Raw genomic sequence first — 22,728 nt, 5'->3', positions numbered from 1 at the left:
ATAAACCCAGCAATTAGCAATTTTTTTAAACAATGTCTAATAAATAAATAATAAAATTAATGAATCGCCTTAGGAACTTAGTAAAATATGTATTTATTTTAATTTTTATATTTAAGTTAACCTGGTCTTTTTTTTTTATTTATCATATATTTCAGTTGTGTATCATAAATGGGGGCATTGTCTCATAATAGGGACTTTTACCCTACGATCGACTTCAAAATCTAATCAGCTCTAGAACTTAATAGAACGCGTCGATTTCTACCTTAGCCGTCTCTATCGGTTAATTTGTTCGAGAGATATCGCACAAGAAAGAAATGGTAAAAAACGGTTTTTTTCAATTATCTTGGGAGTGACTCATTCGATCAATTCCAAAATCTCATCAGCGTTAGAACTTAATAAAACGCGGCGATTGCCGCCTCAACCATCAAAATCGATTAATTCGTTTGCGAGATATCGTTGGAGAAAGAGATGCTAAAAACAGTTTTTTTCAAAAGCAATGGCAAACAAACTCAAAGAGCTCGAAAATAACGGGAAGTTTGGGTCTGGCCCACAGAGTCAACCAATAGACCGATGTTTTTTTTTTTGCAGTCAATCAAATTAAAAGAGAAATAAATCATTTCATGTTCTTTTATACACTTAAAAATATTTGAAAATCCATAAAATCAAAAATTTTTTAGAGTAAATTAAGTCGAATGAAATAAAAATAGAGAAATACTTTGTTAAATAAATTTCAGAAACCATAATTATTGTAAAAAAAATCATTTTTTTTTATTGTAAACTTTCTAAACAGCCATAACTGATAGAAATATTGGTATTTTTTAAATTTTCTCTCTGATCATAAGTCCGCCGACGAGTAGAACAATTTGAAAAAAAATGTCAAACAGAAGACATTTTAAAGTCAAAAATAGGTGAAGCCCCACTTCTAGACCATTACCAGAGTATTTATTTTTTTTATTTATTTATTAAAATATCATCAATAGGCCATTTGGCCTGTTACAGGTCGCCACGTAGGCACATAACAATAACTTAGACAGTTGACAGATTTAAATAAGACTTCCATTCAACACTGAATGCTACTTATAGCTTTAGGTAAAATCCATTGCAACATACTGACTAAAACACTAAGTAGTACATCAAATACATGATCCTTTATATCACAGTAATTCGTCGATGCCCATGTCCCTTGGTCACTCCCACATAATAAAAGCTCTCAGCTGCATACAGCTTGCCATGAAATAGTAGAGTTCAAAAGCCTCTTTCTTATCACTTGACTGGATAATGAACACCATAGGCTTGGTGAGGTGGCTACTTGGCTGTATATGCATGTAAGGGGGGCATGATCTGACGAGATTTTCGATTGTCACCAACGCGCCTTTGTTGCAAATTGTACAGACCAAAGAGGTATCGATGCTGTAATTAATATTATTGTAGTTTATTTTGACTGGACCTTGACCCGACAGACGAAGTTGAACTAAAAGTCTTTGACATTGGATAGGTAGATCCCAGTGTAAGTAGTGAGCATTATCCCTCGCTGTAGATTGAAAAAGGCTAGCACAGTAAGTTTCACTCGAGGATATTATACTACAGCTACCCCTTTGGTATTGCAGCTCCCGAAGCGATGAAATAATTTAAGAGGAAGTTACTATGATCACATTGTCATTAGGGTTCACCAGGATATCTCCAAATCCAGCCTTAAAAATAATACTCTTGATCCCAGTATACCAATTGTACTTTGGCTGCTTATTCTTCCGGCCATCTAAAACAATCAGCTGCGTCAAACATTTCTTCGGGTATCTGGTACTAGGTAGCTCAGTTACCTTTGCCCAAATGAGCATGGCTCTTTTTACAATTTGCAGCTCCAGCGACTCGGTGCCCGTCTCACAGCGTACCAGGTAGCCAGCAGTAAACTTCGGTAGAAACAGTAGACTCTTTAAAAATTGACGATGGATTTTATCCAGCTCCTCAATTTGGCGTAGACCCCAGATCCCTGACACATAAAGAGCTGCAGCTGACAGTAGAGAATTGGATAAGATAACCCGTTGTGATCAGACTGAACATTTACTTGCACAAAGAATGCTCCACATCACGCTAGACGCAATCCTCGCGCGCGTTGTGAAGTGTTGCACTGTCCCATTGAATAAGCCTGACACGGTGAATGGAACACCAAGATATATGTATTTCTTAACTATCTCAAGTTCTTTCTGCGCATTCTCGCCGAACTTTTTTGTCACTTAGCAGATTGTGCTGACATGGTTGTTCCTTGCAGAGAGATAAAAAATTTTTGCTAACTCATCACCTGTGTTGTGCCATGCTTTCCTCGCTGTGAATTCCATCCTTTTTGTCAGGAGACACTCTTTATTAAACCAGGGCTTCTTCCTCATCAGTGCTCCACCCCCTCCTATTGTATGCTTATCTCGCCGCTGTACAGATTGTTGATGTTAAGCACTCCAACATCTCATCGATATCTATATCATAGCACGGCTGAATTCTTTTTAACTCGCTTCGGTAATCTGCTTTACAGTCGAGTCGCGTTATAAGTCGTCTTAGTGTATCTCTCATATTAACGCGAGTCTGGTTAAAAGAAAAAAAAACAAGCTGGACTTATAACGCGACTCGACTGTATTATTCTCGTTCCATCTGCAGGCTCTGTATACAATCCTTGGGTCTCGTGTAATTAAATCACTATTGATCGACCCACAATCCAGGGTTGCTGCTACCGGCGAATGATCCGACGTGCCAATGTTTGCAATGTAGAAATCAGTCATCAACTCTAAACCTTTTCCATTGACCCAGATATTATCTATAACTGAGGCTTCCAAGCTACCAACAAACGTCTCCTCTCCAGTAACGTCTAAATAAGAACGGCCGTTCACCATAGTTAGACCTAGCTCTTCTAGCGAGTCGACTAGAGCTGCTCCATTGTTATTAACAAGAGGGTCCAGAGACACTCTGCACTCATTATCGGAGTATTTTACGCGGCAAAACTCAACTGCTGCAACTAATGAGAAACAGAGAATACGTAATTCTCAGAAAATTTCGAGTAAAATAAAATAAAATAAAATAATATTATATTTTGGTAACTCGTTCGAATTGCACTAGGATTTAAAATACAATTAACATTCGCAATTACTTAAGTACTTTAATTAATAAAAAAAAAACGCACATCAACGTATTTCACTTGATCATAAAAAAAAACGGGCGTACGCGTTGATCAGTTTAGAGCCGATGCTTCGGCTTGTTCACTTGTTCACAAAAGGCGGTTTATTGTTCAATCGAAATCATTGCTCGCGATACAATTAATCGTTTGTCGGAAATAGGAATTGTCCAAAAGTCGTAATCGGAATTGTTCTCTTTGATCGGAAATCAAATTGTTCAAAACAGAAACGTGGTCGGTACGCACGACGTCTAACCCGGATCTTTCTTGTTCAATCCATACGTTGAATAGATTGCTCAGTCAAAGTCGAAATTCTAGCGATAGATGTCACCAAAATTTGCTCACCGGGTAACGCTTAATTATTTTTAAACAATTTTAAAACCGCAGGTCGCCGTCGACTTTTCTTCATGTTACAATATATAGGTTCAATAGATGTAAGAAATTCATCGGTCAGCGGCCACGTTTTTCTCCAGACTTTTCACTAGGTGGTCATTACAGTATTTAAACATAAATTAAATAGTTGATTAAAGTCATCAAATAAATAATAGTCATTTTTACAGTTATTAGTACTATTATTATAATCAGGCGAAAGAGGTCAAGCGCCCTTTAATGGGCGCCAAACCAGCAAGCACTGCCGTTTCTGGGGGTTTCGCTACTAGTACTCCAACCGTTAGCAGCCTAAAAGCTGTGATTGCAGGAAACCAACAGGCGCCTCTGCGAACTTATTAAGGAGTATTTCTTTGCCACCTTGATTTGTCTTATAAAATCATAGGGCATACAAGCTCGAAAATTAGATAATCACTTAGTGATGGATGAGGACAAGTTTTGACAATGGCATGTCCGAAATCTCAGTGATTATAAATGGAGGAAACCCTTTTTAAGGTATTAAGTAGAATTTGCGCCTCACTATTTATCATGAAGCAACCTGATTACCAGTACAGGGAACCATGGGGGGCTTTTTCCAAGTCCACTTCTACCAGAGTCTTTTTATTTCCTGAAATGGTAGTAGTGTTTGGCCCAAAAGAGGTATGAACTCGTGGTGACTGCTGGTTCGACATCCACACGCAAAAAGGTCTTTGATCTAATAGTAGAGGAGACCGTGGGAGATCGACTTTCACCCATCGGATAACCAGATGAGACATATTTTTTATCAAATATAATTTATTAACAAACATGCCTATAATGGCTTGGCTATCAAAAAGTGTTCATGGCTATTTTTAATTAAATTAATTTTAGTCAATTTTTTTTCATATTTCTGTTCATGGCTACCTGCCAAGCAGATGTAAACAGGTAAGTCAATATAGGAAACTGCAGTGTTCTGATAACCAATCGAAATTGGTATCATAAGTAAGATATTTTAATTACAAAACTAATCGTATATGCTTGTCTGCAAAAAATCGTTCATGAAATATTTTTATCAGGCTATAAAATTTTAAAATTGGAGCAATTTGATAGGTGCGAGAGAGAAAGTAGAGCGGCCGAGGTCCGTGTAATAGAACAAGACACAACATAGCAGCTGCACGCTACCTGACCGTTGAATGTGTCCGAGTGCGCATGCTCATGTACATGTGAGTGACAGAGACAGCATTTATTTATAATAGTCGACAGTAATTTTAAACTCTAATTTATTATAACTCTAATTTAATTATATTAGAAATACTTACGGCTGTAAAATAATGAAAAATGAATTATTAAATATGATAATAATAAAAAAAAATAAATTCAACTAAATTTTTTTTTCATTTTGCAGCTAAATTATAAAATTTTAAAATTATAAAAAAATTTATATTCATTATTTTAAATATATTATAAAGAATAATCTATATTATTAAAAGAATAAGGAAGATTTTGGTCCCGCCATATTTACATGCTAAAATTAGTTAATGTTATTAAATTTTCTATCGTTAAAAAGATCTTGACTTGAATTTGTGTCTTTTCATAGTTTAAAGTCTTTTTTATTGACAAATATGGAGATAAAGCGGATTATCTATATCATTCGAATTACATTAAAATTACGCGGGAAAAAAAGACGGTCGTATTTATTTTCTTTATTTAAATTAATATTTTAATTTTCCGGCAAGGAATCTTTTTTTTTCTGTGTACTTTATAAATTTCGTACCGATATTTGAGCAGTCACGTAGTTGCTGGTGGTTGCTCGTTTATTTATTGTTTAAAATTAAATAAATGCCGTAAAGCGGAAAACAATAAGTGTTACTCATAATATTTTATTATAATAAATAAGAAAAATTCATCAATAGAGAAAAAGCTTTTTTTACGGAAAGCCAATTTTAAACGGCATATTTTAAAAGAATTTTCACTAAAATTAATTATATCTTCTTTTGTATCACACAAAAAACACTTTTTACTATTTTTCGACATCTTGATAAATATTAAAATTATTTAGCACGTGTTGTTTTGTCACTAATAAATTTTTTTCGACTGTACACGAGCATGCGCACTCGGACACATTCAACGGTCAGGTAGCGTGCAGCTGCTATGTTGTGTCTTGTTCTATTACACGGACCTCGGCCGCTTTACTTTCTCTCTCGCACCTATCAAATTGCTCCAATTTTTAAATTTTATAGCCTGATAAAAAATATTTCATGAACGATTTTTTGCAGACAAGCCTATACGATTAGTTTTGTAATTAAAATATCTTACTTATGATACCAATTTCGATTGGTTATCAGAACACTGCAGTTTCCTATATTGACTTACCTGTTTACATCTGCTTGGCAGGTAGCCATGAACAGAAATAAATAGACAAGCCTACAAAGGCATATTCTGTGCATTAAAAACTATCAGTTTAAATGAAATTCATTCGGTTATCAAATGTGTGAAGGTGATGAAAAAAAATTGACTAAAATTAATTTAATTAAAAATAGCCATGAACACTTTTTGATAGCCAAGCCATTATAGGCATGTTTGTTAATAAATTATATTTGATAAAAAATATGTCTCATCTGGTTATCAGATGGGTGAAGGTCGATCTCCCACCGGCTCTTAGACTATAATCATTAATCCTAAAGTGAGCTAATAATGAGTTCATTCTCAATATTTCGCTATTATTATATTATGGTAGAAAAGAAAGCGCGTGCATGTCTAAAATAGCTCTGGCAGTCTTGATTCACGGTGGTCTACCGTGAATCATTGTAAGAGCTCGCCATGAATCCCGGTGAAGCGCCGTGAATTACGGTGAAATAAATTGTCTTTGTGTTGGTATAAAATTTGACCCATTTTTATGTAATCGAAAAAGTCTAGAGATAATTTAATGTGAGTACATGAGACAAAAAAATTAGAGCAATCATAAAACGAGCTCGAAAATACTATTGTATGCCTATGTTTTCGAAAAAAAACGTTTTTTACCAATTTTTCTCCAACGATATCTCTCGAACGAATAAACCGATTGAGACGGTTAAGGTGGCAATCGACACGTTTTATTGAGTTCTACAGCTGATCAGATTTGAAAATTGATTTGTGTAGCCGTTTCTGAGAAATTTCGAAAATACTAAAAAAAAAAATTTTTTGATTACTTTCGTCAACGGTTACTCTTGAAGGAATGAGCCGATTTTGATGGTTGAGGTGGCATTCGACGCGGCTTATGAAGCTTCAGAGCCCAGTTGATTTTGGAATCAATCCATCGAGCCCATAAAAAGTTATCCGAAAAAAACATTTTGAAAACATTTTATTTTTGGAATATCTCTGAACGAGCCCAACCAATCAAGCTTAATTTTTTTCAGCTTTTAGATATTGACAAACCGCGTCGAATGACACCTTGACGATCAAAATCGGTTCATCCGTTCAAAAGTTATAGATATTTACATACGTGCATACATTCACTCGGATATCATCTTGAAATTAGTCAGAATAGCTTCCTAGAACCTCAAAACGTCAAGATCTCTTAGAAATTCGATTTTCGAAAATCGGACTAAAACCAATAAATTCCCGAATTTTTGAAAATTTGCGGTTTTCTTAGCGGGAAGATAAAAAATATATAAAAATGAGTGTTTTATTATACATTAAACTGCTCTTTTGACCAATCAGAAAGGATTGCATTTTAATATAAAATTTTATAAGGTTGACTTTAGCCAAGTAGCGGGCATTCTTCACCATTACTTACATAAAAAATATTATATCTAAATTTAGTGATTTTCATAATTTAAATTTTAATTTCTAGTTACGCAGGGGAAAACGAATCATACATGGCCATGTATGGCCATATATTTATCATATATGGCTATGTATGGTCATATATTACTATATATGACCATGTAAACCCATATATAGTTATATATCAGATCACACTATTCACTTTTTCTCGAGTCGGAAACTATATATGGCCATATATGACTTGACCGAAACATATAGCCGTAAATGGGCATATCTAATTTTTCAGTCATTCTATACATGGCCATATATGAGCATATTGATCTATTGAGTTATTCCATTTATAGCTATATACTAGGGTGTCCGTTATTTCCCGAATTAGATTTTTTACTTGGCCATGACATAAATCATTGATTTGTGATCTAAAAATAATAAAAAAAATCTGGGCGTCGGTTGACCCTGCGGGCCAGCCCCAAAACTTCCCGCTGTTTTCAACCTCAAAGAGCTCGAAAACATTAGTGTAGATATATTTTCAAGCTCGAAAATGCTATCACATGCCATTGTTTTTTTACGATCTTTTCAATCTCCAACAAGTTACCTGTTATGCTGAAGTTTGAAAATTTAAGAATCGAAAATCATTAATGAAGCGGTTTTTAAAATTTAATTCTTGATTATGTTCAATAAAATAAGTGTATTGAGACAGAAATCAATGTCAGGGATCAAAATCAAGATTTAAATGAGTTTTGACTCATGTAAGAAACAACGAAATATGAAATATCCGAGAAAAATATTAAAAACTACGTTTTATCGATTTTATTGTTGATAATATGAATTAAACTAATAACCAAGTTCGATGACACTATATGATCGAAAGAAACCATAAGAAGGATGAGTTGGTATAATTTCAGACAAATTTTTGTAGGTTATATTATGATTTATCCGGAAAAAATAACGTAAAATGTTATTTTTTTAACTTTTCCACGCCGATAACTTTCGAACTAATTAATCGATTTTGACGTTTGAGGTGGCAATCAGCGCGTTTTATTGAATTCTTGAGCTGATAAAAATTTGAAATCGATCGCGTCAGTCGTTTCGAAAAAATTGAGAAAGAACCGTTTTTCACCATTTCTTTCTTCAACGATATCTCGCGAACGAATGAATGGATTTTGATGGTTGAGGCGGTAATCGACGTATTTTATTGAGTTCTAGAACTGATCCGATTTTGGAATTGTTTGGTTAAGTTATTTCAAAGATATTTGCAAATAACTGTTTTTTTACTATTTCTTTCTCCCGCGATATCTCTCGAAGAAACCAACCGATTGAGATGGCTATAGTGGCAATCGACGCGATTTATCAAATTCTAGAGCTGATTAGATTTTGAAGTCGATCGTTCGAGTCGTTTCTGAGAAATCACTAAAAAACTAAAAAAAAAATTTTTTTTTTTTCGTAATTCGCAAATATTTTCGAGTCTATTCGATCAAATGATCTGAAATTTTCAGAAAAGTTGATGGCCAACAAGCTCTTTCAATTGCCACCTCAACCATCCAAATCGATTCATTAGTTCAAAAGTTACAATGAGTTTACATACATACACACACACACGCACACACATACACACACACACATACACACTCGGACATTATTCGGAAAATAGTCAGAATAGCTTCCTAGGACCTCAAAACGTCGACATCTGATGAAAACTCGATTTTCGAAAATCGGGGTGAAAACAATAACTTCCCGAAATTTTTGAAAATCGTCGATTTTCTTAGCGGGAAGTTAAAAAAAGTAAAAGACTTATAACCGGGCAGCATTGGTACGACGTGAGAGTGTGGCTCTCTCGCTGTCCTTGTTGGTTTTGGTCTTTCTCTCTCTCTCTCGTTACAGCCTGATTGCCGAGTTTGGCTGAGCTAGGCGTTAGACCACAGGGGATGATTCCACGCAGCAGGTGACCGTAAATTGGTCATGTGCGCATAATTAGGTAGGGGTCATCGGAGGTTGGGGCCTAAGACGACTAGATAAAAGAGACGATTCAAGGGCAGGCAATCAATTTAAGTTCAAGATTTCAATCGAGATTCAAGTCCAAGCGATGGACTCAAGTCGAAGCACTGACATACACATCCTCGTTTACTAGTCGCTCGATTTCCTTATTGCAATAAAATTATAAGTTAAAATTCTAAAATATATTTGTGCTCTTTCTATAAACTGGTTTATAAAACCAAAATTACGTTAAGTTTGTTAAGTAAGTGATTGTGAGTGTCCCGCATCAAATCCTACATCAACAGTCAGGATCCAGAAGAGGAGGTCTAAGATGCAGCGGCGTCCAGTTCCGTCGGTACGTCGAATACAACAAACCAGATAAGATTAATGATAAAATTATTATTTTATACTCTCTCTCTTCAACGTAATACTTTACTCTAAATAATTATTTAATTTATTACCCCGTGTCCATTAAATAATTACGTCTAAATATATTTAATTTGTTGTCGCTGGACCTTTATTAATTATAAGTAAAGGGGAAATTTTGTACATATCTTGGGATTTGGTTAAATAAAATTATTTGTATATAATAATTAAATTAAGTCTCAAGGAAATTACTTTTCATCACCAGTGTCTTTAGAATAAGTTAATTTCAGCCGCGTGTCTGGTCAAAGCGAGTCGACCCATCTCTGAGATTTATTTCCCGCGTTCAGAACCAGCAACATCGTAATCAAAATTTATATTTATTATTAATAATTAATTATTTAGTCGGAAAATTATTTAACTGTGGTTCGTGGCTACTGGACACGAAGTAGCCAGGGCCCACCGTTATAGACTTTTATTCTAATGCTGTTTAACTCTGCCTAAGTAATGATACTTTCCCATTTTAGTACAATTAGAAAAATTTTATTACTCGCTTAAAAATAAGTGTACAGCAATGACTAATACATAGTTTAGTAGAAAATTTACCGCTCTTCAAAAAAGGGCTTCCATATTTTTTTGTTTGATTTGTTTAAAAAAATTGGCGTTTTTGTTTGAAATTTTATTACTCTTTAACACATAGACATAGAATAAAGCGCTATGAATTTTCTTATAATCCAACCATTTGAGTGATATCGAAGCTCAAAGGTAATGGATTTAAAAATAATGTTTTCCGATTAATATTCTATAACTATTCAGTAAACAGACATATACTTAGGTTCCTAACAGTTTTTTATCGAAATTTAACCGCTCATCAGAGCAAAATTTTGAGTTGGTTCGTGAAAGTTTTCTTTCAACTTAGAGCTTATAAGCCAGAATTCTACTCGAGTAAATAACTCTTAAACGGTGGAGTTTATCAAAAGAATCTAAGAGACCTTTTTTGTAGATGTAAATTTAGTTGTAAATTTCCGACAAATATATACTTAGGTTAGGAACCTAAGTATATATCCGTTTGCTGAACAATTATAGAATTTTAATCGAAAAACATTATTTTTTAAGTCTATCAACTTTGAGCATCGATATCACTTAAATGGTTGGATTTACGAAAAAAGTGTAAGAAACCTTTTTTGAAGAGCAATAAATTTCCTACAAAAAAGTTCATAGCACTTAATCCTATGTCTATGTGTTAAAGAGAAATAAAATTTCAAACAAAATGCTAATTTTTTTAAACAAATCAAACTTTGACCTTCAATATCTCTTAAAGGGTCGGATTCACGAAAAAAACATGGAAGCCCTTGTTTGAAGAGCGGTAAATTTTCCACAAAACTATTTATTAGTCATCGCTGTACACTTATTTTTAAGCGAGTAATAAAATTTTCCTAAGTGTACTAAAATGGGAAAGTATCGTTATTTAGGCAGGGTTAAACGGCATTAGAATAAAAGTTTTTTACTTTTTTTATTATTAATTATAGATCAGAAATCAATGATTTATATCATGGCCAAGTAAAAAATCTAATTTGGAAAATAATGGACACCCTACTATATATGACCATATGATTATGTGTGGGCATTTATTGTCATATGTAAAAAGTACGTAATCTATTATTTACTCATCTTATATATTATATATGACTTGGTCAGGGCATAAAAACCATATAGGGCCATATATAGTTTCCAAGTGATTTCATTTATGCCCAGGTATGAGCTATGCATGGCTATACATGACTATATATGATCCATAGAGTCATATATAAACATGGTTTTTGATTCAAAACCTTAAATGGACCATATATGCTCATACATGGTTTATATGTGACCATGTATGGGTATGTATAGACATTAAAATTTTTTTGATTGTCATTCATGGATTATATATGCCTATATATAGGTCATATATGCCCACTAGGGTGTCCGTTATTCAAATTCCCAAATTAGTTTATTTTACTTGGTCATGATATAAGTCAATTATTTGTGATCCAAAAAGAATAAAAAAAAATATTAAAGTTTATTCCAATGCCGTTTAAGCCTGAGTAAGTAATGATACGTTCTCATTTTAGTACAATGAGAAAAATTTTATTACTCGCTTAGAAATAATTGTACAGCTATAACTAATCATGTTTCAGTAGGAAGTTTGGCCTTCTTGATAAAGGTCTTTCATGTTTTTTTTCGTGAATCCAACAATTTAAGAGATATTGAAGCTCAAAGTTTGATTTTTTTTTAAAAATCGGCGTTTTTGTTTGAAAATTTATATAATTAAGTGCTATAAATTTTTTCGTAGAAAATTCGTTGCTCTTTCATAAAAGGTTTCTTACACTTTTTTCATAAATCTAATCATTTAGGTAATATTGAAGCTAAAAGTTTGATATATTTTAAGAATAATGGTTTTCGTTAAAAATTTCTAAACTCTTCAGCAATAGGATATTTACTTAGACACTGAACATTTTTGTGTCGGAAATTCACTGCTCTTCTCTTGCGTCTTTTGAATAAACCTGGCCATTAAAGAGATATTTAAGCATTAAGTTGAATGAAAACTTTCATAAGATAACTTAAAATTCCGCTCTAATGATATAAAAAATCTTTCATATTTCGAGCGCAAATATCTTTCAAAGGGTTAGATTTATTAGAAAAATATGAGAGACTTTTTTTGCAGAGCGGTTAATTTCCGACAGAAAAATGTATAGCGCGTAGGTAAATATTCTTTCACTGAAAAGTTATAGAATTTTAAACGAAAAGCATTATTTTTTAAATATATCAAACTGTGAACTTCAATATCACCTAAATGGTTGGATTTATAGAAAATGAATAGCACCACTCAAAAGAAAACAAGCCGAAGAATTTACAATCACAACTTTCAAACCAGACACCAAAGAACCAGCGATCATTCCGACAAGAAAAAACGTCAAACATCTTGGGGTAAACCTAGACTACCCGGTGAGATGCACTGGTCACGTAGACATTCAGCTAACAAAAGCACGGAACAGCTATAGAGCTCTCTCCAGAATTTTTCACAATAGCAAGATAAGCAAAAGAGCTAGAGTGATCTGCTATCTGCTGCTGATCAGACCAATATTAACGAATGCCGTACTAGTTTGGTGGAACCTGAGAACAACCCAAATAGAAAAGCTAAGGCAATTCGAAAGGACATGCCTAAGAGCCGCACTTGAACTATACAGAAAAGAACAGACAAACTACGTAGAAAGGATAAGCAACAAGACACTATATGACGCAACAAATATTCCCAGGAGAGACAATTTCATAATTAAACTCACACGAGACTATTACAGCCAACTCAAAAACATAGACAACACCATAATCCAAAAACTGACGACAACGAATATCAATGACGCAACAGACAAAGGATACATACAGCCACAAATATTTACCATTGGACAGACTTGGATTAATACAAAACGAAAAGAACATACCTACAATCAACCACAGGAGCAGACATAAAGCCAACTAACGTATACACATCAACACATACCTAGAAAGTGAGAATGACTTGAAGAACTCCGCGGCGATCCCCAAAAGGGACTAAGACGATTTCCACCGCCTACACCCAAAATACTGGTGGTTGGACAAAAACGCAACCCTCATGAACAACCTAGAAAGAAGGAGAAAAGAACAAGAAGCTGAACAAAAGCAATGACATATTGTGCCAACTACGCCAGGAAGAATATAATTAAATAAATATCTGTATATTTGTATGTATGTACATAGTTACATCCTTTTTTAGGTAGATTTTTCTAAAATCCAACTATTATATTTGTCCTCATGGCCGATTTTTCAAGAAATTTCGTCATAACATATCCTAATTAGTTGAGCAGGGTTCAAAAATACCATTCGTTAAAAAATTTATATATGTATGTAAGCAGCACTTTTGTGTCACCAAGAGTCATGGTATGACGCATTACCAACCGTTTTGCTCGGCTTATGCGGTGCTTGGAAAGAAGACATCCAGGCGACCCCGGCTGAACTACTGTATGGTGAGCCAATTTATTTGCCTGGTGAGTTACTCACTCCCAGTAATGAAACTACACCTCATGCCATTGCCAATACCTTAAAACGTCATATTAACTCATTGGCACCGGCCGAAATGTCGCGTCACGGCAAGCATTCTGTTTTCTGTTTCAGGAACCTTAGTACTTGCAGCTACGTACTGGTGCGAAACGATCGGATTGGACCATCTTTTTCAGCGCCATACGAAGGTCCATATCGTGTAATAACTCGACACAATAAATACTTTAATGTCGATTTTCGTGGACGACAAATCGCTATTTCGTTGGATAGGTTGAAGCCGGCTCACGAGGCGAATCCAATCGACACGACGATGATGATAACAAACTCCCAACCGAATAACACAGCAACCGAGACCCAAAAACGCCGAGTCCGGTTTAATATTTAAAAATTCACGCGATTTATTTTTTTTTTTATATAGAAGTTTTTTTACAAAGTAACAATTCACCACTTTATTATACTCATTCATTTACTTATTTATTTATTCAAATCATTTGTAAATATTCCATGACTATGATTGTCGCATATTAAATTTATTGTTTCTTACATGAGTCAAAACTTATTTAAATCTTGACTTTGATCCCTGACATTGATTTCTGCCTCAATACACTTATTTTATTGAATATAATCAGGAATGAAATTTTAAAAATCACTTCTTCATTAATGATTTTCAATTCTTAAATTTTCAAACTTCAGCATAAAATGTAACTTGTTAGAGCTTGAAAAGATCATCAAAAAACAATTGTATGTGATAGCATTTTCGAGCTCGAAGAGCTTGAAAATATGTCCACACTAGTGTTTTCGAGCTCCTTGAGGTCGAAAACAGCGGGAAGTTTTGGGGCTGGCCAGCAGGGCCAATCGACGCCCAGATTTTTTTCTCAATTTTTTACCTTCTAAAACGAAATCTTGAACAAGTGCAATAAATAGCTTTGGAGATATATAGCTATTTGTTGTTACCCGTTTTCGTTGTTTGTTAATAAGAAATGACGCACAAGATTTTTTTTTTTTTTAAGATTTTGACTACATCTTGTTTTTGGCATTATAAAGAGACTGTAAAAAAAAAAATAGAAGGGAGCAATCATCCCCAGTTTATCTACTACTCATTTCTCTGTACTATAGGTGAAAAAAAAAATGTTCTTCATACCAAGAAATGCAAATTTGTTAAAACAAGTAATTCTATTATTGGATCAAGTTCAAATGACGTATTATCTTAAGGATTTTTCTCTGAATTCAAGATTTAAAATTCAGAAAATTATTTTACTTCATCCAAGAAATTTTTGGTTTTCATTCCACCGGCTAAAAAATTTCTTGGATGAGAAAAATTATCTCGAGTCAAATAATTTTTCTTCCACGTAGGTATAAGAAAATAATAATCCATTTACCTCTTTTGCAGGTTTTAAACAAGATTCTCGTATAGCTTCATCGAATGTTCCAGTGAAAAATTCAGGATGTATCAAACCATATCGTTTCTCAAACTGCTCCGAAAAATGTAACGTCCCCATTGTTTCATCCTCAATATTTTCCGGAACTAAATAATGTATAATTATAATAAGAGAATTAATTTAAAAAATGTATCGTGTTTATATACCATTATTTAAAAATTTTATCTTTAACTACTCGGGTACTTATCTGGTTCAATTTCGAGCTTTTTTTTATTGAATGTCACCAAAAAAGACCCGTGTACTTAAAACTTTAGGGATGTTACTACATACTTAAACGCTGAAATTTCGTAGGCAGGACATTATCAATAAAAATATCATCTTCAATTATAAATGATTCTGGAACATCTTCAAACTCTTCTGTATCTTCCGCTTCATCAACTGAGCTATCACTGTCAACGATGAGAATGTCCTAAAATTCACTCAATTTCAGTTAATTTTGTATTTGAAAAAAAAAAAAAAGAAAAAATATCAAAATTAATTCTACCTTTTCTTTTTTTTCTTTCACAGGGATTTGTGATACAGATAGATTATGTTCTGGAAATGAAATGCCACTCTGTGCAAGTGTTGTTTCATCACCTTTCACTAAATTCGGCCACCCTTGCCACTGTTGATTTCTCACAGGAACATCCGTCAAAGTATAAACTCCAGTCTTTACATCAAGAATTGTGTGTGTTCCTGGATATTTCAAATTGTATGTTTTTCCATTTACGTCATCGCGTACATTTAAAACGTATGTTTGAGATAATCGATCTGATAAATATGATCTACAAGTATAGAATACATTAAAAGAAAAAAATATATTTAAAGATACTTATTATTTTTAATTAATCTAGTTATCAACTCACGGTTCTAAACAAGAATCTCCACTATTAACTTTAGAGGTAATAAACAATGTATTCTCTTGTACCAACTCAAGCGACTTTAACACAGAAGAATTTCCAAGTGGTTCTTTTTTCCAACCATGAATTTCTTGTTGACACGGACCGACTTTAGTTTTTTCAAATATTGCATATTTTAAATCTCCTAATTAATTTAATTATAATAAATAATCATAATATATTTTCGTATAGACTGTATAATAATATATAACAGGGTGGCTACAACGAAATTTCAAAATTCCCTGATATTTCCCGATTTTCTAGTAAAGTTTTTCATATTTTTCCCTGATCCAGAAATTTTATTCGTATCATTAAGATTCAATTTGATGATTAAATCATATGAGAAACCAAAAAAAAATCAATAAAATAAATTAAAATTAATATGGTTTAGTTCTGATTATTCAATGTTAAAAATATGTAAACTAAAATATTTTGTAACTAGTGTATTATTTGTTATGTGTAATACTTTTCGAAATTCCCTGACATTTCCATGATATTTCCCGGTTGCATAAAATTCCCTGATAATTCCCGATTTGTGGCCACCCTGTACAATCACTAGGTTTGCCACTTACTCAAAGTACACAACTCTGAAATATTAATTTTATAAACTGTATTCAAATAATGAACTTGAAAAGTAAGTATTTTTGGAATTGTTGAAGTTTCTGTATTACTTGTTCCAGGTTTTATATTTTCAGAATTGTCTTTTAAAATACTTTCACTTTTAGGGGTTTGAGTCACATCAGATGAAGAAAATGTTATTACAGGGACTCCTTGTACAACTTCAACCATTTCAACATCAGGATTAATTTCAGATGGTAACTGCTGGGTATCGTGATTCATAACTGCATTAAGAGCCGTCTGTATACGATCAAATAAATTAGAATAAATGCTGCAAATTAGAAAAATTCAATAGTTCATAGTGATTTTAAAACTTAACCAATAAATCCCAGTTATTTCTTTCAAGATGCATAATTGCTTCACCGACATCATCAATTCCACTGCAAGCCTGAAGTTTAAATATATTAAAGATACTCATTAACTATTTACTAAAATATAACCTTGATATTGTAATTGCACAAATTTAAGTATTCACCTGAAAATCAGCTAAAGTAATCTCACGATTTTCGGACATAATTTTCAAATATTATGTAGATTCTGTCAAAAACTCTTCGAAATGGTTATATTTTTATTACAGAAAAAAATAAAAGATGCTGCAATTCCGCGTTCATTTAAATTCATTACATTTCATGGAGTTTGAAAGACCTTGATTATGAGTATGTATTCACATTTAAATATACTGATAATACGTATAATACAACATTTGAATGCAGAATACTAAAAAAAGAAAACAACAAAAAAAAAGGCAAACAATTAATAAAAAAAAATATGTTTAACTGCTGTACAAGTACAGGATACATAAAAGTTTATAAAAATATATTACTCAGCAGATTTTTTTTTATTAATAATACAGCGAGTCGTATATGTAAACACATAAAAATTCTTCCAACGAGTAAATCGTCTTTGGTTCTTTTTCCCACTCTCCAAAAATTGTCATATCTCACAGCGTAACTATACTGAAAAATTTCCTAAATAGCCACTATGACTATAAATTAAAGTCGATTTGAAAACTACCCTAATAGCCACTTTAGCTTGAAATTGACGGTAATTTGATGTTGAAATTACCTGAAATTTGCTGCCCAAATTTGCCGACAACTTGGCAGCAAAAGTTGGAAATAAAAATTTGCGGTTAATTTTTCTTCAATTTAAAGGTAACTTTTTACAAAAAAAAAAAAGTCAATAATGTTCATCTTACCAGTTCAGAAAGTAAGCAAATTTATACATAAAATTGTCTACAATTTGACGATAAAAAAATAACTAACAATTTTTCAAGTCAAATTAACAACGAATTGACATGAAATTTGCCTGAAAATTAACGACAATTTTTTTCAAGTCAACTTTTGAAGTGAATTTGCATTCTAATTCGGACAGTAAATTTACGTTAAATTCAATAGCAAGTTGCATACAAATTGTCATAAAAAATGAAAAAGTCCAAAGTTGACGGAAATTCGATGAAAAATTCAAGGAAACTTTTGTAAACTAAACTTTTGCCAAAGCAAACTGAGCTATTAAGGTACCCTGAATAAACCCTTACGCGGGCTATTCAAATATAATTATATTTATATATTTTAAATAAATCGTGGGAAAATCTTGGGTTTTTTCGGGGAGTTAAAATAATAAAACATTTGGTCCATCTGGTCACTCGAGGCTTGCTTAGAAGAAAATTATAAATAATTGTAATATTGTTAAAGTAAGAAACTTATGTCTGAAACCTTTCTAAGCATATTGTTCTCTTGAATTAAGAGAAAATTGTGTAGACGTTTGTGTTAGTTATTTATAAATATTTTGTGTATTTCGTATTTAAGTAGTTTTAAGAGATCCAAGTACCCCGTCATAAATCTTAGTAAGGAAATTCCTTGAAACCTATAAGTCAAAAAGTTGAAGAATGGAGGGTAAGCCGGTTAGAGACCGCAATAAAAACTCGAGCGGTCCAAGCATCGGGTAACCCAGCAGCTGTTGAGATGGTCAACCAAACGGCGGAGCAGAAGGTTCAACCTCGAGTGGCGAAAGTAATGACTGTGACGTCATGAGGCCCCGACTACGTCCCCACAGCCAGCCAATAAGGGAAACTTACCCTGCTATTGTCCCCAAGGGCAACGTCTCTTCAAACTTAGAATACTTTTAAGATTAATTTTATAAGGCAGAATAAGCCAGGAGCTCGAGCGCGAATGTCGCATCCTGTACTAAGTTAAAATATACTTTCCACTTGCATTGTTCAACTAAAAAAGTAAACTTTATTATTCATTGGAAAATCCTTTACCAATTTACAATCTGTATACCAAAGCTGAGTATTTAAATACTCCCGGGCGAAATAACCCAATACAGATAATTCACATTGTAGTGAATTAATTAATCAACCTCCCGATAGGTGGAGGACATAACACTTAATAGCCACTTTAGCTTGAAATTACCTGAAATTTGCTGCCCGAATTCGCTGTCAATTTGACAGAAAAAGTTGAAAATAAAAATTTGTGGTTAATTTTTCTTCAATTGAAAGGTAACTTTTCACGAAACAAAGTCGGTAATGTTTTTTCTTACCATTTCAGAAGGTAAGCATCCTGATAGCCACTCTAACCATAAGTTAACTATAAGCTATTGCCGTAATCTGAAGGAAACTTATAGGATAGTGTTGGAGAGTAAGCAGTTATCTTGAAGTTGACAGTGAATTGTCTGTAAACTTGATTCAATTTGACTACAAGTATTACTGTCAGACAATGACGTTAAGTAGATTGAAAGTTTCACTTCAAATTGACGACAAGTTATTTTATCAAATTACATTCAGCTGACGGCAGTAGATTTGCATCAACTTGCACGCAAGTATTATCCAGCCAAGGCTTGTCAGAAACTTGTCATTGTTAACTGTAAATGTTTCACTGCAGAATTTTCTGAGCAATCATATTTAGTGTGGCTATCAGGACAAAGTTATACATAAAATTGTCTATAATTTAACGATAAAAAAATACTTAACAATTTTTCAAGTCAAATTAACATAAAATTGATATAAAATTTGCCTGAAAATTAACAGCAATTTTTTTCTAGGCAACTTTTGAAGTGAATTGGCATTCTCATTCGGACAGTATATTTACGTCAAACTCAGTAGCAAGTTGCATGCAAATTGTTATAAAAAATGGAAAAGTCCGATATTGACGGAAATTTGACGAAAAATTCAACGAATCTTTTGTAAGTAAACTTTTGCTAAAGCAAACTGTGCTATTAAGGTACCTTGATAGCCAAAGTTTTCCCCAATAGCCACTTTAGCTTGAAATTGACAGTAATTTGACAATTGTAATTATCAAAGTTTGCTGCCCAAATTTGCCGAAAATTTGACAGCAAAAGTTAGAAAAAAACAGTTGCAGTTAATTTTTCCTTAATTGAGAGGTAATTTTTTTTCATTAGAAAAAAAACCCTAATATAAGTTTTCTTGAATTTTTCGTAAAATGCCCGTCAACTTCAGGCTTTTCCATTTTTTATAACAATTTGTATATAACTTTTAAAGTGAATTTGCATTCGAATTCCGGCAGTCAATTTACGTCAAATTGTAAAGCAAGTTGTATACAAATTGTCGTCAAAAACAGAAAAGCCTGAAGTTGACGGACAATTGACGAAAAATTCAAGGAAACGTTTGTAAAGTACATTTGCTCAGCAAACTGTGCTATTAGGAGGGTCTGATTAGAAAGTTAGTGTACATTATTCGCGACTAACTTGATGAAAAATTAACGACAAATTGTCGACAGCTTGCAGCTTTCGTAACTGTTGTCTACAAATTGTTACCAACTTTTCCAGAGAGTTGGCGACAATTTACTGCTGCAACCTGTCAACAACTTTCTGAGGAAATTACAGGCCAACTTTCTGTCAACTAATAGAATGCCAACTTTTTCATCGCTAACTTTCTGAAAAAGTTGGTGACAGGAAAATACCGGTGATTACACACCTCTACTACCAAGCTAAACGCAAAAATTGACATTTCCACAAGTTAACAACAACTAGACGTCAACTTGATGAGAACGTTAGTGAGAAAAAAGTTGGCATCCCATTATTGGTGGAAAAGTAGCCTACGATTTCCCAGAGTCAGCAACAGGTCGCGGTAGTAGATTATCGCTAGTCATGTAAGGATCCTGCTTAAAAAATCCGATAGATTCTTATAGCTGTATGTATAAGGCCCTATACTTAACTATAGCACTTCTCATAGAACTCATTCATTCTTATAAAATTTCTATAGAAATGTATGAGGATCCATTGGATTCTATGAGATTTTCTAAACAGGGCAGTGTATAATTGGTTTAATTTCAATAAATGTATTTAAAAAAAACATTTTAAAATTTTTAATTTTACAAATTTTTCTAAACATATTTGTATGAAATTTCATTTTATAATAGTTTTTGATCATCTGTTTAATAACTGAGTGTATTTTTTACAATAAGTATTATCTGTCGATCACAAAGAAATCGACTTTGAGCTTGCGAAACCTATACCCTGATAGCCAAGTTGGCGAGAAACTGACGAGAAACTTGCAGCCGCAACTGGACACTAAGTTGACCACCAACAGTTGGTACCTCCAATAGCTGATAGACATTTTCTGAGAAAGTTGGTGGCAAAAGTTGCTTGCAAAAGTTGGTGATCATAAGTTGACGGTAAGTTTACTTTCAATTTCCGCAAAAACTTGCATTCCAGTTGCGGCTCCATACTGGCGCCAACTTTCTGAGAAAGTTGGCGGTAACTTGTAGCCAAAAGTTGCAAAATCTAAAGTTGTTGACAACTTGTCGTCAAGTTGGTCGGAAACTAATGAATGACCAACTTTTTCATGATCAACTCGTGCTATCAGGGTATCCAATCGGAATGTCTTGTCATTAAGACGCGTTTTCATTTGTTTCTCTATTCGCACTCAACTGGATAAACGGTACTATCTCTGTTGCACTTGTACATTAAATAGGAACTTTGTCCAAGCTTTTCTCGTAAACAAATGGAAGTTATCAAAAAATTCAAGTGCACTTCGCTAGTTCATAGAGTAAAGCATCGGGTCTGTGTCTTTATTTTGCGTTTAGAGCTTTTATTTCAGAGAAAAGCTGGGACAAAATTATCTGAAAACCGTTCTTAATGTTTCTAGTTAACGAAAAATTAAGCTATCAAACTTTTGGATTATTGGAAATTTGGGTCATTAGTAGTATTGGTAATTGAAATTACTGATGATCGGGATTTTAGGTGAAAATTTGGGTCATCAGGATTATTAATATTTGGTAATTCAGGTAGTAGGGATCTGGGTTATTGGGATATGTCTTATCGGTTACTTTTCCAATTGAAATCAGTCCAATGGACGTTCTCCCGAGTTGCTCGTCAAAAAGTTGGTATTCATTGGTTGGTGACCAACTTGACAACTCTAGCTTTTGCAACTTTTGGCTCCAAGTTACCACCAACTTTCTGAGAAAGTTGACGCCAGGTAAGAGCCGCAATTTGAAAGCAGGTTTCTGAGAAAATTGAAGGCAACTTTTTGTCAAGTTATGATTGCCAACTTTTGCCACCAACTTTCTCAGCAAGTGTCTACCACCTTTGGAAGTACCAACTTTTGCGGCCAACTTGGCGTCTAGTTACGGCTGTGAGTTTGACGCCAGTTTCTCACCAACTTGGTTATCAGGGAGAGTATTGAAAATTTACCAAAATTCGCCGGGGAAGCTGATTGGTGGACCAGCATTCATCCATAGAAAGGGACCAGCGACAAAATTTAACATTGAAATAATGGTTGACCGGCAGGTATACGACTCAGCCATAAGCGACCCTACCAAAAATAAAAATCTACCCAATTGAAGTCAGCCGGATCATACCTAACTAGAAAATTCCCGCTCCAATAAAAAAATCTACCATCTCAAAATCTCTACCAATGAAAATATCTACTATAACATAATTACTACCAAAAAAAAAACACCACCAAGTTGCATTTATGGATAAAACTCTACTGTCGGAAATCTTTATCTTCAACTATAGAATGTATATTTTACAGACAATAAATTTATTTCTAATCGATTGGGAATTATTTGGGAAGTTTAGGAATGTAACTTTAGTATTTAGGTCTAATTAATTAATGAGCAATTGGCATTTGGGATTATTAAACTAAAATAATTCA

General features: G+C 33.5%; 1 protein-coding gene across 1 annotated transcript in view; it reads right to left on the bottom strand.

The window, feature by feature from the left end:
* Positions 1-17,564, bottom strand: part of LOC103574933 (FAS-associated factor 1) — a 66,085-nt gene extending 48,521 nt beyond the window's left edge. The window contains exons 1-8 of the mRNA XM_014440171.2: positions 17,437-17,564; positions 17,089-17,330; positions 16,933-17,001; positions 16,568-16,853; positions 15,963-16,140; positions 15,602-15,881; positions 15,388-15,526; positions 15,058-15,203 (exon numbers count right to left, since the gene is read on the bottom strand). Of these exons, the coding sequence (XP_014295657.1) occupies positions 15,058-15,203; positions 15,388-15,526; positions 15,602-15,881; positions 15,963-16,140; positions 16,568-16,853; positions 16,933-17,001; positions 17,089-17,127 (1,137 nt within the window). The 5' untranslated portion in view covers positions 17,128-17,330; positions 17,437-17,564. The remainder of the gene's footprint in view (positions 1-15,057; positions 15,204-15,387; positions 15,527-15,601; positions 15,882-15,962; positions 16,141-16,567; positions 16,854-16,932; positions 17,002-17,088; positions 17,331-17,436) is intronic.
* Between the last annotated feature and the right edge of the window lie 5,164 nt (positions 17,565-22,728).

The sequence above is a fragment of the Microplitis demolitor genome, chromosome 7, assembly GCF_026212275.2.
Source record: "Microplitis demolitor isolate Queensland-Clemson2020A chromosome 7, iyMicDemo2.1a, whole genome shotgun sequence".
Lineage (NCBI taxonomy): Eukaryota > Metazoa > Arthropoda > Insecta > Hymenoptera > Braconidae > Microplitis > Microplitis demolitor.
Note: the sequence above shows the minus strand (reverse complement) of the source record. Positions and strands in the feature narration are given on the sequence as shown.